The sequence below is a fragment of the Strix aluco genome, chromosome 12, assembly GCF_031877795.1.
Source record: "Strix aluco isolate bStrAlu1 chromosome 12, bStrAlu1.hap1, whole genome shotgun sequence".
Lineage (NCBI taxonomy): Eukaryota > Metazoa > Chordata > Aves > Strigiformes > Strigidae > Strix > Strix aluco.
In genome coordinates this window covers 10,158,573-10,182,218 of record NC_133942.1, presented here as the reverse complement: position 1 = coordinate 10,182,218, position 23,646 = coordinate 10,158,573, and the positions used below count along the sequence as shown (strand labels likewise).

At 39.5% G+C, this 23,646-nt stretch overlaps 1 protein-coding gene across 3 annotated transcripts in view; it reads left to right on the top strand.

Annotated features, from left to right (window-relative positions):
* The first annotated feature begins 274 nt into the window (after nucleotides 1–274).
* Nucleotides 275–23,646, top strand: part of ENTREP2 (endosomal transmembrane epsin interactor 2) — a 145,630-nt gene continuing 122,258 nt past the window's right edge. For all 3 annotated transcript variants that reach the window (XM_074838002.1, XM_074838001.1, XM_074838000.1), the window contains exon 1: nucleotides 275–439. In XM_074838002.1, the coding sequence (XP_074694103.1) occupies nucleotides 314–439 (126 nt within the window). In that variant the 5' untranslated portion in view covers nucleotides 275–313. The remainder of the gene's footprint in view (nucleotides 440–23,646) is intronic.

Sequence of the window (23,646 nt, the reverse complement as noted above, 5' to 3'; positions counted from 1 at the left end):
CCCGGCCGTGCCCCGCCGCGCCGTTCCCGCGGGTCGCCGCGGGCGGCAGCGCAGCTCCTCCTCCATGCGCCGCGGCTGCCCGCCGCCCCGCAGCGCCCGCGCCCGGCTGCCCCGCGGAGCGCGCCCTCTCCGCCGGGCGCGGGGGGGCGGGCGGAGGCGGTGCCGCCCGGCCGCGCCGTGAGGGGCCTGGCGGAGGATGCCGGCGGGCGGCGGCGGGGCGGCGCGGCCCCCCGGCGGGGCGCGCTCCCTCAGCCCCACGGCGCTGTCCCGCAGCCTGTCCCGCCTGCGCGAGCACCGCGCCCGCTCGCGGGCCATGCTGGCCCTGGGGGTCACGCAGATGGTGCTCGGCTGCCTCATCGTGGCCGTCAGCTTCGCTGCCCTGGCGCTCACCACCTCGGCCCGCGTCCGCCACTCCTGCCCCTTCTGGGCCGGCTTCTCGGTGAGTCGAGGGACGGGGGGCGCAGCCACGCGCACCCGTTAGCCGGGCCCGGCGGTCGCCGCGGGGTCCGCGCCTACAGGTGGGACGGGAGCGGCGGGAGGCGCGGGGACGGCGGGGTGGGAAATCCTCGGTCGGACGCGCCGTGCCCGCTGCGGCCGTGGCGCTTCCCCCGCCCCGGGCGGTCTCCGCGCCCGGCGGCGGGGTGACGGCGCTTCGTTGCCCCCGTCGGAAGGGCCGGCCGGCGGGGTTTGGCGCAGCGTCGCGGGGAAGTTGGAGGGCAGAGCAGCCCTCGGCGTCGCCGCGGCGTTGGCATCTGCTTCGCGGACTGCTGTTGCCGTCCCTGCTGGCGTTTGTATCGGCTCCGGCTCGGACGCTGTCCGAGATCTCACCTTGAGGCGCGGCCGTTTCTCAAGGTCTCGGCGCGGGGTTGTGCTCGGATGGGAATTCAGCCCCAGGCTGCGTTGTGCTGAAGGTAGCGAGAGGAGTACGGCGGGAGCGGGTTGAAGGCGCGCAGGCAGCATGGCAGAGCTCTCCGCTGAGGGGAGGGCCGGAGAGGCCTGGGGCTCTGGGGCGCCCCGAAGTCCTGCCGCGGAAGCGGCCCTTGGTGCCGCGGCACCGGCTATCGGAGAGAAAAGCTCGTTTGTTCTGAACGCAGATGCCCAAATCTGGCTCTTCCTGACTCCCTTGTGACTCTCTTGTTGACTTTCCATTGTATCCTTCTAGCATAAGTTTAAAAAAAAGCCCAAAGTTGATACTCTTATTTACTCAGGTGGCCTCGCTCAGTGCTGATAATCCGTGTGTGGATGGGTACAATGCACACATGGGGGTGTGAGTATAATACTAGTTCGTGGAAGCTTCTCTCAGGAGCAGTGAAATCGGACTTGAGAATTAGGAGAATTAGACGTTTCTGAGTAACAGACTCAGTGTTATTGGTGAAGATTTGCCCCATTTAATTTAATGCGTTATTGGTTTCAAGTATGTCTTTTCAGTCTGTTAAAGACCAGAGAGTTTTCAGCTTTAGAAGTGCTTGTTAGAAACCAGAACTGTTAGATAAATTATTTAGGTTATTCAGTTATGAGCATGTGGCAGAAATGGTGTAAATTAAACAAAAAGCTATTTAATATGCTCTTACACAGCATGTTACTCCATTATTTTTTTTTTTTTGAGTCCTTCAGACCAGAAGAGTAGTTTTGGATTAATTATTTACATATTTTTCTCGATTTAACCAGGACTTTTTGTAATCTGGAAAAGAAACATCAGTTTACACTAGTAGCCTTGGTATTGTAGTAATCATTCTTTTGCGTTTCAACCTCTGCAAGCTAATATGCAACTATTCATTGTGATGAGGTGTGAATTTTAAATTAAGAATCTGGTTGCTTACATATTAACGTGCTACTGAAACAACACAGCTTAGTCAGACTTGGTTTCTTATCTTGACAGACCAAGCAGGAACGTACACAACTGATCATGTATTCCAGTAAGCACAACTTTTTCAATAATACCTTTTTTCCCCAGCTCCTGTAATCTTTATGGAAGGAGACTTTTGGGGGTTATGAGTATGCTCTATGATATGCTGTTTTTCTGGTTGTGGATGCCTTCTAATTATTTTTCTCTGTGCAGTGTAACCTGTAGAAAAGTATGGTTTCCAGTTAGGTTTCATAAATGTTACTTGCTCCTCATAGAGAAGAAAGCTGTGATTCCAGCCTGTGGTGTGAGTTGGTAGAAGGCACAGGGAAAATATTGCAAGACTGTTAACTAGAAGGTCTTATTGTCCTGTGTTATCAGCATGAGGTGGGTATACATTGTTTCCTGAATTAAGAGCTTACTTTTTGAAAAAATAATTCTACCTTATAAATGATCTATCAGAGCATGAGAATGGCCATACTATTTTCCTAATCTCCTTATTTCTAAGTCTCAAGAAATAAGAGTAGAGCAGTTTTCAAGTACAGTGAGCCCTAAAGATCTTTTTGAGGCTTTTAGTTGCTTACACAGCGTTTTTTAAAAGCCTCTTGAGGTATTTAGAGAGTTCACAAAAACTAGGTATATCATCACTCACAGCTGAAAAATATTTCTGTGGAAGAGTGAATGTTTTTAGCTTGCTTCTGGAAAATATAATTAAAGAAATAACTAAAGGTGAGTTAAGTGACATGAGAGAAAAATAATGGAAATATCCTTTCTTTCTTTGCTTGGTGCTAAAATCAGGCATAAATATTCACTCCCTTCAAACTACTTCCCACCGCTTTGGAAGAAAATAACTGAGTTGCTTGATGGTCAAGTAGCAATTCTAAACTTTTTTTATTTTTTTTGACTGTGATATGCTGTAGTTTTTAGTCATTAGAAATGCACATCCTAATCTGGAGTAGTCTTGGCGTTGGCACTTTTCAGCATCTTTTTGACACCAGCCGCCCTGTCAACATAAATGAAGGCTGCAAGAATTTGCTAAGAATGTTTTAAATGTTTTTGAAAAATAATTTCCCGATATTTGTAACATTCTAGTTGGTTGGAAAAAAAAAATAACTGGCTGCATATTACCCTCCTCACAGAAAATTCTCTAATCAAATGCAATGAAAGGTTCTGATTTCTCGCTTTCTTTTTGGAATCAAATCAACTGACTGTACCAGTGAGATCTTATTTAAAGAACAAGGCACCATAATTTCCATAAAACTTCGAAGAATTCAGAGCTTATTTAAGCATCATCCCATAAATTAAAGCATTTTGCTTTATCTTATCTTTTATAGCATCATATTAAGAAAAGATATTTTCATATGTTTTGTATTAAGAGAGTTTAAGGTAATTAGTGGGAGTCAACCTCACACTGAGCACAAGGGAATTTGGGGGTTAGATGGGCAGGTACTGGTTGATTCTCTGCATAGGCAGAAATCATTGGCAAGATATTACAAGCTGTGTGGTGAAATGCTAGGCAGTTGGTTCCCATTGCAGCCTTTCATTTGGGAGAATGGCAATTTCACCTTCACATTCTCTCAGTTGGCTAAAAGTACATGCTTTTTCATATAAGGTATATGAACATAAGTGGCTCTAATCCTTTTAAGACAACTGAATATTAGCCTCATGTTGATCATGGAAGCATAGGTCTCAAAATGAGGCTATTCTGGTACATCAGCGAAACTTTTCCCAGAAGTATAAGCAGTGACAAGGTTCTTTGTCTTCCTCGTAGGTCCATAGTTGCTTGAATATAAGAAAATATTTCTTCACTCTTTGCCCTTTAGAATCTAGAACATGTACCAATTTGTAGTTTACAGGCTTTGTACATGCTCAGGTTGATTGTAACACTTCAGCTAAGTGTGTTAATGTTTATGGTTACTGTATCAGTGTTAGAACACTAGCAAACCACAGGCCTGATAGAGGTGTGTTAGCATGACTGCAAAAGCAAATCTTGCTCTCTGCTGTAACTTCTTGAAATTATTTAGAAGTTGGCAATATCTTATGTCTATACCCCACTCTTCCTGCCCCGCCTTGATCCCAGAATTCTGAGAACATTACCAGCCTCAGAGACTAGAGTTCTTTCTAGTACAGGAAAGCAGTAATGAAATTTTAAGTTAAATCTAAGATTACCTGGGTTTCTAAAATCATACCATGGCAGTAGAAATCATAAAAGAACATAGAGCAAAGTACAAGCTATCTCTTCTTTTATATATAGTTATTTGACAGCAGTTGTATTCTTGTGTAGAAGTATGTTGCTGGAAGATCTTGTGCTGCCTGTCCTTTCTCTTAAGTTTCTTCTCAATTCTGCCTCTCTTCATCCATATCCTATATTCAAAATGGGTAAAGTCCTCTGGTTCAAAAGCAGCTTTCGTATAGTACGTGTTCAAGTTTTGTGACGTACATTTTTTTTGTGTGTGTGTGTTCTTTGAAAAGGGAAACAGATATATAGGGAGATTGTCAAGGTGAACTCAGACCCAACTCCTCTCTCATGGAAAATGTGAAATACATTATGTACTTGTCTACATTATTAAGTGGGAAAGCTGGGTGTAGAGCCTTTTCTGTATTCTTCAATGGCATTGTACAAAATAGGTTTAAATCCCTCAGATGATGCATAGAGGAGTTAACTTTCAAAAGCTTCTACTAGTCTGTGACCCTGACTGTTCCTCACATGCAGCAGGTTGTTTTAGCATGTTTTTATGCAGAATCATTGTGGAAGCGAAGGGGAGATAACAAGTAAGATGTTAGCAGTTGTGAGTGTTTATCTCTTCTTCTCTGTTTCAGGTACAGATTTTCTCCTTCCTCCTTTCCCCTTTTTCTTTCCCTTCTAGGGTTTTCCATTATTGCTGGTGGATAGTCAGGTGAAATAAAGGAGATACTAGAGTGGTGGTCTTTGTGGCTTGGAGGAATGAGTGTTAGTTTGCATGAAAAGCCTGCTGCCAACAGAGAGTCTGTTGTGAAAGTAGAGCCAAGCTGTTCGAGAGAAAGTAAACTTACCACTAGCATTGAGTGGCATATACTGTATATACTGCACTTGTAAAATCTGCTAACACATATCATTTATTTGTCTCAGAGCTGATCATCTCATATCTAGGACTTAAATGGTAGCTTTCTTGTCCACCTGCTGTAGGTGTAAACAAAACTCTAGCATGGAGATCAAGTAGTTTTGATCAAAATGTCCATTGCAATTCTGAGTGTGCCACACGCTTCTCTATGAGGGTATATAGTATGGGTTGCTTCTTTTGAGTACCTCTAGTTATCACACACAACTTGAGTGTTTAACGTGCAACTTTCTTAGCCGAAACTCATTTTTTTTCTAGAATTTGCATAAATTGTCAGAAACATTCTTGAACATCTGTTGTAACCACAGAAGGGTCATTAGCTGTCTGGGTAAGGTTATCTGACCAGATCCCTTATCTGTAAATGATTGTTCTAATGGTAGATTTTAAATCTGTGGACTCCACGACCAAGATGATTAGTTTATCATAGACAATTTGTTATTCTGTGAAGTTTGCTACTAGTTCAGACAATGTTCTGTATCTGTAAATATTCAAATTCTTTCAGGCTTCTTTTGGAAGTAGTTGGTATTGCTGTTTTGGGAATTGAGTAAGTAAATTTCTGCACTGAAAAAGTTTTCCTTTTCAGGAGACTTATCAGACCTCTGACACAGATTATCAGAGTTGGATTCAGGGAGCAAATGGAATTCATTTCCCTATGTGGATGTTGAAGATCTTGTGTCATTCCTGAAAGATGATACATCCCACACACTAGAACAGTAATCTTAATGTTCCTTGCTTCAGATTGATGAAATTTAGAAGACCAGGAAGTGGATCACTTCAGAAATCCTACAAGCAAATGTGTTAACCTGTCTTTTGCCTATTCACAGTCTCTTTTCTGATAAATAAGTGGCTACTGGATCTGGCTGCTGGCTAACAATTCATGGTAGGTTTTAGCCAGTGTGATAGTCACAAAATATGAGCAACTAGATTGGATGACAAATTTGAAAAAGTAGTACTGTATTGTTTGACTGATCACTATTAACTCCTCACTCGAGAAATGCAATATGGAGTAACAGTTTTAGTTACCTGTAGTGGAACCTCCAGCTATATATACTTGTAAAAGAATTATGCTGTGGTTCTTTGAGACTTTGTCTGTTACTGTCTACTGCTGCATCCTTTAGTTAGCCCACCATCCCTGTTTTTATCTGACTACTACATGGGTTGGATTTACTAACACCTTAGGCATCCTTTTCCTTTCCTTTGTGGGTTTGTCAGGGCTTTGAAATGTGAGCAAGCTGGGGAGGGAAGTCAATTATCTGGAGCTTTGTGTCTCAGGAAGCCTGCTAGGCATGTATGTTGCTGGTACACAGTATTAGTAAAAAATTATCAACGTCACCTGCATGGGCTTGCCTCTTGCCTTCATAAAATTCACAAATATTGCAACATGTCTAGATAACTGATCATTATTAATTTTGTTAGCATTCTTGACTTTGTACATCATGACCATATTGTGTGACAGACAAAAAAAAAAGTAGAACAAGGCTGTTATAACCTGATATTAAGTGCCAGTTAAAACCTGTGGTGTTGGTGTACAGAAAGAGATCATATGCATCATATAATCATAAGGAGTAAGAAGCCTTGGCTACGTTCTCTGTACTTTCTGGAGTCTGTGGTAAGGCAGTGTTTTGGAACAGTGGATTCATGGGTGAAAATGTTGTTTCCATATCCAGATGGAACGATAGCAAATTAGACAGCTGGAAAGAGGAACAATTGGAAAGTATTACTGTCTTATTCTTTGAACTATACATGGTAAAATAGCTATTTGTAACTTCCTGAGGATTTTGGGACAAGTGTAACCTCGAGATTTCTTGTCTTCAGTGCACTGGAAAATAGCAGTCTCATGGAGCCAGCGTTATTTGTTTCATGAGGCAAATCAACTTCTATTGCTTCTGAGTATATTCTATTGCCTAAGCCTTATGGGGTTGAGGAGCACTTGATCATGCAAATTAATTTAACGACTTCCTGTGTTACAGGAAGGAATAGTTAAAGAAAGCAAAGATGCCCCATTATGATACTGGGCAAGGGACATGTCCCATCTGTAGGGAGGAAATAGCATCAATTTTCTTTCTTTATCCTGTATTATTATAAATTACCTGTGTTCTGAAACCTTTATTTTTCTGTAGGCAGCCAAACTGCAGAATAAAAATATTACATTTTAAGTAAGTCTCTTACCATTGTCAGGTTAAGATACTGTTTTTTAATTTTTTTTTTAATTTGTAGTAGAAAGATGGGTGTATGTGTCAGTCTCTTTAGGAAAGAAATATTTTTCTTGAATTCTGGTTATCCTTTCCAGACATTCTTTTATGCTGGAAATGTATGATCATTTGGTGTAGAGACAGTAAATACTGCCCTGGAACTACAACTAGTTGTGTGAAACAGTTAGTCTACTGAGAAATTTAGGAATAGATAAGTAGCTTGGTTGAAATGGGAATTTCCAAGGTCAATAATCCAGTCATTAGCAGCTGCTGAACTTATTATACCTCCATTTTAGTTGTATGTTGCAACTTATTGAAGGAATGAGTTGTGAATTACCATGCTTAATTGGTTGTTCTTTCACAATTCATGTTTCTGTTCACTCCTGTGCCTTCTGGAATCAAAGGGCAGAAGAGGTAATGGGACTCTGTAAGGTGTGAACTGCCTGAAAATACATAATTTACAGGAGTATAACTATTTCAGTGGTGTATTTAAAGAAAGATACTCTTCTAGAAGCAGAATATGGTGTGGTCATTACCTCTTCTCTGTGGGAGTAACCACACTGCTTTAAAGGAATACTATGCACATGTGACAAAACTGGGGAATTTATAATTGAGCCGTATTTATGCATTTAGAACATCATAACTTATGTGCAGGCAGTATTTTAAGATCAAAATGCCCCAAAGCTAAGCCTTCCCTATTTGGCAAAATCACAGAATCACACACTCTGTCGCATAACCACAGACTACAATCTGGATTTCTAAGAACAGTATGTTCATAATTTCTTTAAAAGTACTTGCTCATGCTGTTTGAAATTCCTCTCTCCAATATAATTTATCATTATAATTTTTGGTAGTCTGTGGATGCATCTGTATCAGTGTTTTAGTTCTGATCATGTATGTGCTCCCACTGACTGTTCATTCACGCTGTGGAGCATTCTCAGACCACACAAACTTGATTCACGGAGGATAAAATAAAACCAAAAGATGTGCTTTAAGAGCATAGAAAATGCAATTTGACTGCCAGTAGGTATTAAATCTCAGGACCAGACTAGAGCTTGTCTGAAGTGGCCACCCATCCAATATGTGTGTAGTGTGGATGCTCTCTTCTTAAGAATCAATTCTTTTGCAAACAGATTTGCTCCTGTTCCATTTACTCTTTGCTAATTCAGGTAGAACTTGTAAGGCCAATCTGAAAACTCCTGTATTGTGCAGTGGATGTGAACTCCCTACAAATTACTAGTAATCTTTTCTACTAGGCAGAATTTTACTCCATACTGGTTTAATCTACATTAGTAATTTGATGCAGGTCTGCAGAGCGAAATAGCCAGCTCTGAGGGCCAGATGCCAGTGCTCTGTGTGTGTCACTTTTGAGTATCTTGAGTACTTTTGAGCTAAATTGCAGTAAATGAGAAATACTTCTCTGAATTACTGCTGCATCACTTAAAATGAGACATTGATTTCAGATAGATTGTGATTTTTTAAAAAAAAGGAATAATTATTCTAACAAGTGTAGACTTGCTTATTCTTGTTATAGTATCCAGATAAAAAAGACAAAATGTAAGCACTTTGAAGAATATGTATTTTTTTGCTTGGAGGAGGCAAACTGAATGTAACTTGTATTTCTGCTCATTACAACAGCTTGATTTAAACATGGATAGTTGAAACAGCATTACAAGTGTAAACCTTTGTGTCTAATTTATGAAGTTAAGAGTTGCGAACTTCAGAAGGTTGCTTTCAGTTTTAAATACGAACTTTCTTTCTTTCTAGATGCCATCATCACGAGTAATTTATGTTCTACAGAACAATCAAATGGTGTCTTCATTGATAACTATATAGTTTTGTTATTCCTGTCACCTATAAAAAGTCCATCTCAGCAGAATTATTTTCACGTGAGGGATATAATTTACTTATGAGATTGGTTTTGCTACTGTTTGTAGCAGAACAGAGCATGGCTTAATCTGAAGATTTTAAATAAACCTTCAGTGCCAGGCGAGATAAAAACATGTGTTTTAAAGCTGAACATGCTTAATCCAGAGGCACTGAGAGATAATAAACATGTAGCTTTATAATGTCATTTTTACATTCACTCTTCAAAGAAACTTATTTTCATCTAGGTGAAAACTGTGAATGCAGCTATTTTTAAGATTTGTGGTAGATTTGTGGCCTGCTGCAGAAAGTAAGGCTATTCTTTAATTTTAAAAAAAAAAAGGTATTATTTCAACATTCATAGTAAAGAGCCAGTGGACAATGTCATTTATCAATAATAAACACAAGTAATTATCTCACTGTTATGTATTCTAGTGATTGTGGTTCTAGCAGAACAGTTAAACTGAATGGTATTCGTTATAGCAGTGAAAGCATTTGTTGATCAACGGTACTAAACTAGGAGGTTTTCAATTTCTGACTCTATAAACAATCATCAAGAACCTTCTAAGACACACTCCTTAAAATAGTGCTGTGAATGTGTGGCTAGCATACTGGCTGCTATGTTGTTCTGGAAATAATATTGAGAGAAAGGGGTTTTGTCATATATCGAAAGTAGTGATGGTTCAAATTTTATCGTTCCAGAGGCTAAATCCAAAACTGTTTGAAAACTTGTGAAAGAATGAAATGCTGCAGCATTTCCATACAACTAGGAGTGTAGTATTCATGGGTCATGAGGGGTGAAGGAGGTAAAGGCTCAAGGTCCCGTGTTTATGTTGCTCTGAAGGGAACTCAATCTGTTTTACATGTCCCAGCTGATCTGGACTACCAAGCTACTGTCTTGACTCTTTAAATTCTTCCTCTTAAATAGAAATTTTCCTGAGGGAGGGGAAAGATCACTTAGCATTCTTGTGGGAAGTTTCAGTTTTGATGTTCATGATTTTAAAGTAAAAAATATATTTGGAAAACTCCTAATGAAAGTATGGGATCTCCAGATGAAGAGTAGTTGAGTCTCCTCTTGCTTTCTTATACAGACATGTTGACAGCTGGGAAGTACATGTTTTGTTTCTGAAAGGTTATTGTATCTATTGCAAATAGTAATAGTTAGGAAAGTGTATTGACCAGCCTATCTCTTGGACCAAATGGATGCCCTCGTACTCCTTTCTGCCTTTACAGTTGCTTTCTGAAAGAGCAGTGTTAATTCAAGACATGTTAGATTTGAATTTTTTGTTTTGCAGTAGTTTTAAATGGAATAGAATTTAATGTGAAATAAATTTTTATTACATGTAAAGAGCAAAAGGGGGCATCAAAGAAGAATATTTCTGAGTTTTAGTTGCAAATATTTGGTTATAAAGGATACTTGAAAAAAGTTGACTTAGGGAATTGAAGTTTATTTAAATACATCTGAATGGTATAAATAATCTTCATGCTTAAAATAACACTAAAACCAGAACAAAGCAAGCCTCAAGACACAATTGAGGGGGAAAAAAAGAAAGAAAGAAAAAATAGATGTAAAATAACAAGCTCATGTCCTTGAGTCCACATTATCACTGTGTCTGTACATGTAGGAATTTCTTACGGCTGGATCACACAATGTCTCTGACGCATCTCTGACACTTCTACCACAGAGCCTGCTGCATGGTACAGAGAGAGAATAGTGGAGACAAGACTGAAAGAGAGGACAGATGGGATGGCAGGTGCACTTTCTTTCCCTGATAACATTGTACAGATTGGGCAAAATGTTAACAACTTTTCCATATTGCTTTTTATGCATGAAGGTAGGAATTGTAGCAGCAATGGTTGTCCTTTCAGAAAGACATTAGTAATGTTGCTGTGGTAGGTGGGAGGCAGATTTAATATATAGGCTTAAGTCCTTCATATAGCCAATTCTTCATGCTTGTTCTGGTAGAAGAGAAGACATTAGCCTTTTTAAAAGAGTTCTTGAAAGACATACTTCTTTCCTATTTATACCTGTGTAACAAGGATTATTCTAGGCCTAAAGAATTTAGGAAGTAATTAAAGAATTTCTTCCTTTCCTCCCCTTAAAAATTTCCCTTCCTTCCTCATGAAATCAGGTCAAAGATTTGAAATAAAGCTTCACCATCAGACTGTACTTTGAGATCATGTGAAATATCATTACAGTATGCAATAACTAGCAAAAATACTAAAGCATCAGTATCTGCTTCTGAAGTTCATGCTTATTCAGTATATATTTTTTTAGCTAAGTAGTATAAATAGTCAATGCAGCTTTTCCTTTGAGGTTTTAAAAAACTCGCACTGTGATTTGACAGACTAATTTCTGTTGATACATAATATTTGCCCTTTGAGTGGAAAGGAACCTTTACTATAAAAGCAATAATGACAGTACAAATGATAAAGGGTTACACAGATAATAAGTATAACCAATATCAGAATGGCATTTTGCTGTCCACCAGAGTCCATGTGCTCATCTTCCTTAACATAGACCATGTGCTCATCTTTCTTAACATAGACCATGTGCTCATCTTCCTTAACCTAACTGACTGTGAATCGAATGTCTGAAAGCCTGAATGTCAAACCAGCTGTTAGGAAAAGTTATCCCCAGTGACAGTACCTGTCAGTTCTAGATGAGGATTGTCTGAAGTGTTCAATCATATCCTTCATTGGTTTGTGAATCTAAAGTAATTGGTAGGAAGGTAGAAGGAAGCAAAATAATTTTCTATTTCTGACATTGAACCTTCCTCTGAAGCAGTACACTTTTTGCTTGTGGAACTATAATTCATCACTAGACAAACTGTAGATGTCCTTCCAATTGACAGTTCCTTCTTGCGTCCTGACAGTTTAAAAGCTTTCCTTACAGTATGTATTGTTTGGGGTTAACTTGAGGTTTTGTTTGGATCAGCTGTTTTGGTTCCAAAATGACACAAGTAATTATCTCGCATTATCTGGTTAATTAACCTATTTTGAAAAACCGAGAAGATAAGAAGTAATGGACAAAAGAGGAGTCAGTTTGAATCACAGTTACTTTTCAATCCTTAATGTTTCTGGAATGAACAATTATTTTTGGAGGGTGGTTATTTTTTGCTACTCTGAAAATTGCTCCCCTTCATCCATGTCTGTTGTGATTTATATAACATCAATGAAACAATATAGGTCTGTGAAGAATGAGTTTTTCCCCATATAAAAAAGTCTACATGTGCTTAATTCTAGAGCTCCTGGAAGATAAGAATTAGATTTTTTTTTTTTAATAATTAGGTACATTTAGGAACTGCACAAGAGTCCCCAAACAACGTATTTCCTTGTATCTACTGCAATTGACTTAACCAGGAGAAAGAATCTGATGCCAAATTGAATGCTCTAGTAAAATGTAGTAATGGGCTATAGCCCAAATTCTTGAAAACTAGCTCATTTAGAGCAATATTTTAAGCAATGTTTCCCTAATTCAGAAAGGTCTAGAAATGCTTCTGGTATCTTGCTTCAGTGTGTTTAACCATATAACATCAAAGATGTTAAACCAAGGCATTTTTACCTCCTTTACTTGCAGTATAAGTGGCCCAGGATCAAGTATTTCAGACAGATAATTTAGGTCAGTGATTCTCAACCTGTGGTCTGCGGACCCCTGGGGGGCTGCGATGTCATCACAAGGGGGCCATGAAGGCTTAATGCAGGGGTGGGGAACATCCAGCCCAGAAACATTTGGTCTGACCTGCATCAAGCACTGCGCCTCCTTTTCCCACAGCCCCCTCCCCTCAATGCTCCTCTCATACTCAAGCCCCCCCTGCCATGCCTGCCCTGACGTGCTAGTATATTCAGTGCTAGTATGGTTGGTGGGACCTACTTTAACTAGGCGGTTTTTTGTCTTAAAGACATCTTCTTAACCCAACAGCCCTCTTTAGGGCCACATTGGGGCTGAAGTCTGTTCCTCCAAGTGGTGGCCCTGGAACTGTAAACAAAAATATATGGTGACTGAACACAGACAAGCAAGGGGGGAGGTGAGAAGAATTTTAAAAACTTTTCATCAAATTTTAATGTAAAAATTGGCATCAAATTTGGAATTAGCACATTAAAATACCATAAAATGCGCCATTTGAGCAAGAAGAATGTTGATGTTATTATTTTAAATTCATATGGAATCATTGCAATAAAGATATTATAATAGGAGTATGTGCATTAACAGATTAATTTATTTCCCCTTCTCTCCAAATTTGAAGACCCTTCATGAGAAAATAGAAATAAATATTTGATGCAGTCTAGTGCTTTAAATCTTGAATTAAGTCTTGGTGGTCCGTGGCCACAAAAGGTATTTAAAGGGGGTCCATGGTTAAGGAAAGGTTGAGAACCCCTAATTTAGGCCATTATTATTGTAATTCTTCTGTAGAGTTTAAGAAGGTAGACAGAAACAATGTTAGGAATATATATTTGCAAAAAGATTTCAGGTAAAACATTTTAGAATACACACTTTAACTGTGAGCTGTTTCAATCATTTGGCCAGTAAGTTAAATCTTTAAGCAAGGAGTCATCTGATGAAAGCAGGGAAAAATACAAGCAACATCTCATTAGTCACCAGCTGTTGCAAATGTGAGTCTTCTAGTCTTACCTGCTGGAAAGCAGATGTTTAATCATGTACCTGTTTTCCTTATTATTTAAGAGCAACCAGAGATAGGTTCTGTATTTTAGAATTATATTAAGTCCTACCTTATAGGCAGTCCTACAGGATGAAACAAAGCAGATGGATGTGAAGTTCTGATTAACAGCACAGACCATAGAAAATGCTAAAGGTGAATAGGATGTAAAAAGCTTATACTTAAAAATAATGGGATGCTTTGTGAAGTGTTCTGTTTTCTGAAAGCAGAAAATTCAACAGTCTGTGTAATTATGTTTGTTAGATGCCCACAAGGAGCCTGCAGATTAACAATAATGCACAATAATTATATTAATCAGTAGTCTCTTGCGGAAATGAGAGGTTTGATGGTATAAATACATATAATGGTACTTTGGATAAAGTAAAAAATACTTTTTGAGGAGATCAGCCTGAAGAAGATGAAAAATTATTTTATAATTCTACAAACATGGATTTGCTAAAAAAGGATTGCATTATTTTTCAGTTAAATTACTAAGAAATAGGCTGAAAAAGAAAAGGTAGGCTTGTATACTAGAAAAGGTGGTGTCTGTAGCATGAAAAAAGATACCCCATGTAGCTATTTCAGAACATGAGGTTATAGTTGGATGAAGATTGGTTTACTGGATTTCTCAGAAGCAGGCACTAACTTTTTGATAACTTCAGTGTAATGCAATAAAATATATTTTTAGTATAAGAATTGGTGTATTTGGTATCTGTTAAAGAATGCTTTTATCACTTAACTGGGAGAAATGTTTGCTCCCCCAACTGCCATTTGAAATGCCTGAGGAGTGGGAAGATGAGGATAAGCAAATAGTGTGTTCTCAGACAGGATTCACACCTCCTCAATCCCAAAAGTACTTTCTTAAGAAATGTGCTATCTGTTCCTTCTGTATTCCAACATCTGACAAGTGATGATCTGTTATTTTAGTAAGCTATAAATATGCCATACCATTGGATAACAAGGTTGTACAAACGTGCTGAGAGAACTGTAATAATCATAACAGTGATGAGTTCTTGCTCTTCTTTCCCTGAGAAATTAAAACTTTTTCTAGCTTAACCTGCTCATATCTTTTAAAAATAACTATAACATGTTGCAGAGACAGTGAATTTAGTTGTTTCACTGACCCAGTGATCTGTATGTAGCAAGGCTTTAGGGAATGTATTAACAGATAATGCAAGGAATATTATCATTGAAATCTAGGATTATAATAGTAGCATTAGTAGATGTATAGCTTCATGGTTTATAATCCTGTGGAACTGCAGATATTTAGAAGCAACCCTCTTAAATTTAAAAATAATTTCTGCAAAGTTCTTTACTGTTTTTTTTTTTGTTTTTTTTTGTTTTTCTTTCCCAAAAAGAATGGTTTTTTTTGATTTTCTTTTTTTTTTGGTTGGGTGTTTTTTTATATGTAGTGGGGATTTCTAGAACGTGATGTTGGAACAAACTAGAACAAGGTAAGCTGATGGCTGATCTTTCAAGAGTGGACTGCTCATCATATTTTGTTTTCTACAAATTGGAGGTTAGTTATTCAGGAAGAAACTTTGTGAGAGCCGGAAAATGCTTTTTTTTGATGAGGTAAGAATATCATGGTTTTGACAGTAACTTTTCTGTCCATGAAAGTAACGGTCTCCAATTCCCTGGTCTCCTGGTTGAGAAACCAGGAGCTGTGCATTGATGCTTTTGTCAGATTGCCTGGGCTCCTAGCTCACAGTAGCCTTCTGTATGTTTGAAGGCAGCTACCAAGTGTCCCTTCTATCAATAAATTAAACACCTGCAGTCTTTCCATCATGTTCTGTAGACCTATGATCTTTTCCATTGCTCTTTTTTTTCATCATTTAGCTCCTTCATTGAAATTATTGATCAGAGTCTGCAGAATCCTATGTGATAATTCTTGACTGTTTGATTGTAAAAAATGGTTAAATACTTTACATGAATAGGTTTTCAACTGGTGGTGCATTCACCATAGGGGAAAAAAATCCAAACCTAGAAAGCATTAAACTTGTAATTGATCTTAATAATGGTCCTAGTTTAATTATATGAGGAAGGCAAAAAACATCATAGTTATAAAGTTTGCCCTTAAAGCATATGATGAAAAGAAGGGTAGGGTTCTTTAGAGGTCACAGTTGTCATCTACCAATAGAATTATCTTCTTCTGCACCAACAGAGATAAAAGGCTGACTTTCAAATGACACAGCTTTGCTAAGGGCATAAAAATAACGTCCTAAATAAAAAGGAAGTCAATCCAGAGAAAAAGCACTATTGAGATGATGTTTGTGATTAGCAAGATATTTGGCAGTCTTCTCCAAGTTTTAAATACACTGCCTTTGTTAAATAGTATAATGGCGGTATCAGGGCTAGCTAGGTTACTTTATAAAGAGTAAGTGCAGGTTTGGATTTGGGAGCTGCAAATCATAAGTGTGATCGGTGATGAAAGAATTAGGAAAAGACTGCTAGTATGATCTCATAGAAACTGCGAGAAACTCAAAAGAAATTTTTTGAACAGTGATCACATACTAAATAACATTTTTTTCATAGGCTCTAATCTAACTGCCCAAGAAATTATCATATTTGCTGATAGGTTTTTTTCCATTTGCTAGCCTCCATTGGCCCACAGAAGCAGAATCCTCTTCTGATTTTTATCAAGGCATTTATTTATTTGACAGAAATCAAAATAAAAAAAAAATGGAGGTAGATAACAATAAAAAACTTATTGATATTATAGTTACATTATAGCAAAAACAAACCAAAGTAATTTAACAGGGCAAGTAAAGCTAATTGGTTTTATCTGTATACTGTTTGATCATAGACACAAGCTATATTGCACTCCATAGACTCAGATGGTAAGATTAGACTTTTATGGGTATAAAAATGCATTTTGAGTGCTTCCCCCCCTCCGCCCATTTTGTTTGTTGTTTTTTTTTTTTTTTCAGACCACTGGCCTGCATGAATTAAATACCTGATGGTGTATAACTGTCTGGGCAGCAGCAGTAGCTTAGCAACACCAGCTAGTGCTGATGCCAAAGAACAGTGTTGGCTTTCATCATTTTAAAATGCCAGCTGGTCCTTTAATAGTTTTTCTATATTTAGAGATTAATTGATAATTGTTTCTTAACTTGTAGATCTAGGTTGGATTTCACCATCAGATTGTTTGATAAAGAATTTTGGAAGCTCAGAAGTCTTTAACTGTAAGGCAATGATACAAGATTTAGGAAGGGCATGGTAATAACTATAAATTCCAAAGTGAATACTGGTGACACTTGGAGATGAAGAGTACAAAGAAACCTTCCTTGCTTTCTATTCACTATAAGTGCACAAGCAAAGCTGCTTAAATGTACTAAAAGAGTGGTAAACTGCGTTCTCTGAGAATGGTGGTGTTTCCTTAATAACTAGTAATGTCTGATAAATACATGTGCATTTTTGAAATATATAATTTTAAAAATAAATGAATATTACAAATATAGACAGACATACTCTATGTGTGTGTATATATGTGTATATACAAACACTAAAAGAAAACATCAAGAATGTATTTTTGTGACACAAAGTATAAAACTTATAGAAATGTGTACCTGGAATGAGTCTCAACAGGTCATCTACTCTATTTTCACTGTGACATCCATCTATAAACAACAGTATCTCTAGTTGAGTGTTTGTGTAGATATTACTAAATTTATGTAATAAAGGAGACTTTGTAACCTGTGAGGTAACCTCTTTCAGCACTTTGCTATTTCTGTGCTAGTATGAAATCTCGTACGTTAACTCTGTATGTATCCTAATATGTAGTGTGAAACTTTGCTGCCAGTTAAGTCTCTGATTTATTTTTTTTTGACTCATATTCAGTGGACACATGGGCAAATAATTTTTTTATTTGTTGTGGTTTTTTTAACCTACAAACAAACTTCCACTGTTCTTTAACCTGGGTCAACAAAACCAGGTCTTTCTAACTTCACTTACAAATAATTTTCTAAATCTCTTGGCAACTTTATTTCTGACCTGGATTCTCTACAGTAGCTGGGCATATTTAATGAAATATGATGCCCAAGGTGGACACAGGATTCTCGATGACAGTCTTCACCAGTGCCTATTGCAGCAGAATGTATACGGTTCACTTTGTACATATAATACTCCTGTTAATTTGTTTCCGGATCCTGTCTCTCTTTTAATGTTGTTCTATGACGTTTTTATTTATATTTTGATTCCTGGTTAAACTAATCCTCAAGTCGTTTTCTGCAGTTTTCCCATTGTTCTGCCAGTTATTCTCTGAGCATGCACACTGGATTCCTTTTGGATGGCACTAAACTGCAGTATGCTCCAACAGTGTCTCTAATGCTGTCTGGCAGCGAATGGACATTTAATCCATGGGCTCGGACTAGAGCTAGCTCTATGTAAAAAAAAAAAAAACATAAAAAAACCCACCCCAAACCAACCAAAAAACCCCACAAAACCACCACTGCAACAAAAAAGCCCACACCCCGCCACAGAAAACCAAACCAAAAAACAAACCTCACCAAACAAACAGTACTCCCCTGAAACGTGGATGTCAGCTTCTCAACAGCAGCTGTTCACTCTACAGTTCTGTTCCTGTTGGCCTAGACTACTTGTCAGTGTAGACACTGTTCTTATGAATATGGTGTTCTAGTAAGCTGTACGTACTCTCTATACTAATCTCACATAATTTTTTTGAGTGGTATAAACTCTCAGGTGGTAGGTAGTGATTTGAATGTTGTTTGTGCCACACTGCAGTGTTTTGTGCATTTCTATGAGCCATGCTTAGTTGAAGGACCTAAATTAATCTCAGTATTTTTTTCTGTATTCTGATTTGCATTCCTACCATGGAACTATTAATAGTGTTAAATATCTGGTCATAACTATCATCTTTCGAAAAAGCCAAAAAGGTATTTTTACAAAAAAGGTTAGAGATGCTTTCATGAAAGCTTTCCTATTAGCTAATAGACTGGTATTTTAACTTTGCGTTGCTAGAACAAGCCTCACACCCTTTTTACTTTTAGCCAGTTTTGTTTTTCTAGTTTAGTTCCTACATGATCCTCTTGCTACCTTCTAATAATTTGACTGTCTCTAGTTCATTAGAGCTGCCCTCGGTAGTAGGTGTAACAGCTGTCATTGAAATGACTTTTGTAACAAGTATGTGGGATGTTTCATGTTTGTAAATCTGCCAGTTATGAATATTTGCATGTGTTTTCTGGTTCTGTCTTCTCTCTTATTGTTCCTCTGAGGAATTACTGTACAAATACTTGGAGAAAATTACTTTCTCTTGTGTTTATGTAACGCTTCTAAGTGGCTTTATAAATTGGAAACTAGCACTATGCAACTCAACTCATGTTTAACTCAACCTATAGCAGAAAATGACTTTGAATATTTAATAATTTTCCAGTCAAAAGTTTTCTGTTTTGGTGTTAAAGGTATTTGGTGTGCAATAGAGATCAAAATACAGCCTTTTGCTGAAAGGTAAGCGGTATTATAAATTCATGTATGTATATAGTTTGTCATTTTTAGGATACAGAAAAATGAAGTTTGGGGTTTTCAGAATAGTTTAGGAGTATTAATTATGTGATTTCCTTTCAGTGTTGAATCTTATTTTGTCTGCTTTGCAAATCCCAGGCTAGGACTATATTCCAAATAGTATCAAGGTTAGTGATTTTTTTTTTTCCTGTAAAATGTGGAGATGGATTTTATGGCTTAAAAATGACAAGCCATAACAGCATACAGAAAGGCAGGTTACTTGCCTCTCTGAAGGATGACTAAATGCATGGTAAAAACCATGGGTTTAGTTTCCAAATATTGACAGTGAGTTCTAGGAAAGCACTAGTTGTGATGTCCTGTGTGGACTGACTCATTAAAATGCTCAGTATGAAGGTTTAGCTAAAGCTCAGGCCTTCTTTATTAAAAGTACTTCCTGCAGACTGCAAAGTAGTAAGAAAGGGTGAGCAATTAGGAAAAAAAATGTTATTGGGAGGTTGTATGTTTGGGGAACATAAAATCATGCAAGTGACTTTTCTGCTATGTGGGGAAAGCTAGAAATATCAGAGTGACAGTGATATAGAAAGATCAAATCCTAGAGTGTTTTTCGTTATTATTTGTATTACTTTTAATGTTTGCAGTTTAAGTCTCTAGGATATCTATGTGAAAGCTGATTTTGCCAATTAAATGAAAAAATACAGCACAATGCTGCTAGCTTGTAAACCACCTGTAAGAAATCATGTTTGGTAAAGGTGAGTTCTTGTTTTAGAGTTGTATCAGTGTGTTCCTACCGTTTTTTTTAGATACGTTCTTTTTAAGTGTCTGATTTGAGAGTCTCTCTTGCTGACCACCTTTCTTGGAGATCTTGAGGTAGAAAAAGACTGGGTTTCTTTGGCTTACCCAACTTGTAAATCAATTTTAGTGAGCTTTTCACACCAGATTCAAGTAATTTAATTCTGTTACTACTTATAGAATTGGTTGATAGATCAGAGAGTATTTAAGAATGTGGCAAGCTGCTTTTCCTTTAAGTATTTGTAAACCAAGATTGTTACTTTTTGTCTCCCTGGCTAATAATTGCTAAATAGGAAGTTTACTGCCAATTTCAAAATCTTATGTATGTCAAAACAGCAGTGCAGCAGGCTGTAGGGTTTAGAAACTGCAGAATGGGTGTGATAACTTCATTGCTGGAGTTATCATAAAGATCTATTTATTCATTTATTTATTTACTTTTGAGGATTCATAACCTTTCTGTCAGGAAGGGAGACAGTAACTTCAGTAAAGATTAGAGTAACTGTGATACGGTGTCGTGGTTTGAGCTCAGGGAGCAACTGAGTACCATGCAGCCGCTCACTCCCCCCTTCCCCCCAGCGCTGAGAAGGGGAAAATAAATCAAAGGTGCCACTCACTCTGCCCTTCCCCCCAGTGTTGGGAAGGAGAATAGCAAAAGACCCAGGAAATCAAGGTAAGGACAAGGAGGGATAGTTTCATTCATTACGGCACAGGCAAAAGACAGACTTGTTAGGGGAGGAAAAGAATAACATAACATTTAATACAGACACTAACAACACCACTGTGTAACAGAGTAGGACCGTGAGAAGTGTTACCACATCCTGAAAACACCTTTCCCCACCCCTCCCTTCTTCCCAGGCTCAGCTTTGCTCCTGATATCTCTACCTCCTTCCCTGCAGTGGGCAGGGAGTGGGGGGTGCGGTCAGTCCTGGCGCTTCTTCCACCTCGGGGAGAGGGAAACTCCTGGCATTCCTCCCCTGTGCCAGCGCAGCCCCCTCTCACAGGAGACAGTCCTCCACAAACCAGCTCCGGCACGAGTCACTCCCACGGGTGTGTGGGTCATCCCTGCATGTTGCGATCCTCCCAGCGCCAACCTACAGCAGCAGGGCCTTCTTCCCACAGGGTCCCCCCCGCCTTTTTCGGGCGCGACTGTCTGTCCCGGTGTGGGGCCCCCCCAGGCCGCAAATCGGCATCTGCTCCTCCGGTGACAGGGTGGGCAGAGGGGGCGGCCCTGCCCTCTCACCGCGGGGTGCAGGGGAGTCTCTGCTCCAGCACACCTCCCCCCTTCTCCTCCATCCTTACACTGACCTCGGTGTTCACAGACGTTCTCCTCCCAACTGCTCCTCACAGCTCCTACCACTCCTCACAGGTTCCCCTTCTTAAATATGTTATCGCAGAGGCACAGCCACTGTCGCTAATTGGCCCGGCCTTGGTGCAAAGGTGGGTCTGACCTGGAGCCAGGGGAGCTTCGAGAAGCTTCTCACAGGGGCTGCTGCTGTAGCCCCCTCCCTGCCCCGCTACGAAAAAACCCCGCCACTCAGTCAAACCAGGACACAGGGGAACATGAGATTGAGTATGGATTTCTGTTGCTCAGACAGTACCAGATACTGGCTTTTAACTCTTTTATATTTCAGGAAGGCATTTTTAAGAAATTAATGACTTTTTATATGAGTTTGCTATCAGTGGGATAGCAAGGAATTGTGGGTTCTGGAGCACAATGTATATCACATTGAAACATGTGGGCCTAATTTGGCACCGTGTGCCATCAGAATAATCTTTTTGGCAGAAGGTGTCACTTTTAAAAACACATCTCTTATTTGATGCCTATGCCCTGTTGAAACTGTTACAGCACCTTGTGAGTGGGCTTGGTGTTTTTTTTAACAGATGGAGTTGAATATTGTCATGCCAGTGAATAGCTTGCAAATCCATCCTAGGGGTAGCAGATCACAGAAATTAAAGGTTCTGGAGTTTTAGTTCCTTTCTTCAGATTACTATTTTGTTACCTTTGCTCAGGGGTTGTTTTAATATACCATCATTAATGTTGTATTCTGAGTTTTATGAAATGCTTTACAAACTGTATTTTTCATCTTGTGCCAGTGTAATGACTTCTGGACAGAATTTAGCAGCCATTTGTTAGTTCCTTGAAATACTACATGAAGCAATTGAAATCAGGAGGTAAAATACCATGTTTGTTTAAAAAGAAGTCAAGTGAAATTGCAAGCCTTTTCCTACATAGGAGCTCAGTTAGTGTTCCAGGGCTATCACCAAAGCTTATTCAAAGCATGATACAGAGTTTTTACAATTGTATGCTGTTTTGCTTTTTAATTTAGATTTAAACTGAAATAAATGTTCTGAAGAACATATTCCCCATTTTTGTTGAGCTCCGATAACATCTCAGTTTGTTATCTTAGCTGATACTTGAATATCCTGTGATTGTAGTTATAATGTATTGTAGAGAGCAGTGATGAGTGGTGTCCCTCACGGGTTGGGACCAGCGCTGTTTAACATCTTTGTTGGCGACACGGACAGTGGGATCGAGGCACCCTCAGCAAGTTCACCTACGACACCAAGCTGTGTGGTGGGGTCACACGCTGGAGGGAAGGGATGTGCCATCCAGAGGGACCTGGACAGGCTGGAGAGGTGGGACCGTGCAAACCTCCTGAAGTTCAGTTTCAACAAGGCCAAGTGCAAGGTTCTGCCCATGGGTTGGGGCAATCTCAAGCACAAATACAGGCTGGGCCATGAGTGGATGAGAGCAGCCCTGCAGAGAAGGACTTGGGGGTATTATTGGATGGAAATCTGTCTGTGAGCCAGCAATGTGTGCTCGCAGCCCAGAAAGCCAATGGTATCCTGGGCTGCATCAAGAGCAGTGTGGCCAGCAGGTACAGGGAGGGGATTCTCCCCCTCTACTCCACTCTCATGAGACCCCCCTGCAGTGCTGGGTCCAGCTGTGGGGCCCCAACATCAGAAGGACACGGGCCTGCTCAAGTGGGTCCAGAGGAGGCCATGAAGATGATCAGGGGGCTGGAGCACCTCCCCTGTGAGGACAGGCTGAGAGAGTTGGGGTTGTTCAGCCTGGAGAAGAGAAGGCTCCGGGGAGACCTTATAGCAGCCTCCCAGTACTTAAAGGGGGCTACAGGAAAGGTGGGGAGGGACTCTTGATCAGGGGTGTAGTGATAGGACAGGGGGGTAATGGTTTTAAACTGAAAGAGGGTAGATTTAAATTAGATCTAAGGAAGAAAATCTTCCCTGTGAGGGTGGTGAGGCCCTGGCACAGGTTGCCCAGAGAAGCTGTGGCTGCCCCCTCCCTGGCAGTGTTCAAGGCCAGGTTGGACGGGGCTTTGGGCAACCTGGGCTAGTGGAAGGTGTCCCTGCCCATGGCAGGGGGGTGGAACTAGATGATCTTTAAGGTCCCTTCCAACCCAAACCATTCTGTGATTCTACAAATTTATCTTTTGATTGGAGAGTTAACCCAGTCTGTTTTCTTATATTTCAGTAGTTCCACAATTGCTTATTTGTAGCAAGTAAGATTTTATGAAACAAATGTCACCCTAGCTAAAATTGAAATGAAAAGATATAGCAAAAGATTAGAATTGAGTGTGTTTTTACAGTTTTGAAATGGCTCACGCAACAGATTTGCACACTCTAATTGAAGAATTCTGACATAAAAAAATATGTATTCTCTGTGATAGTTGCATCAGGTTTTTTAAATTTTTTTTTGT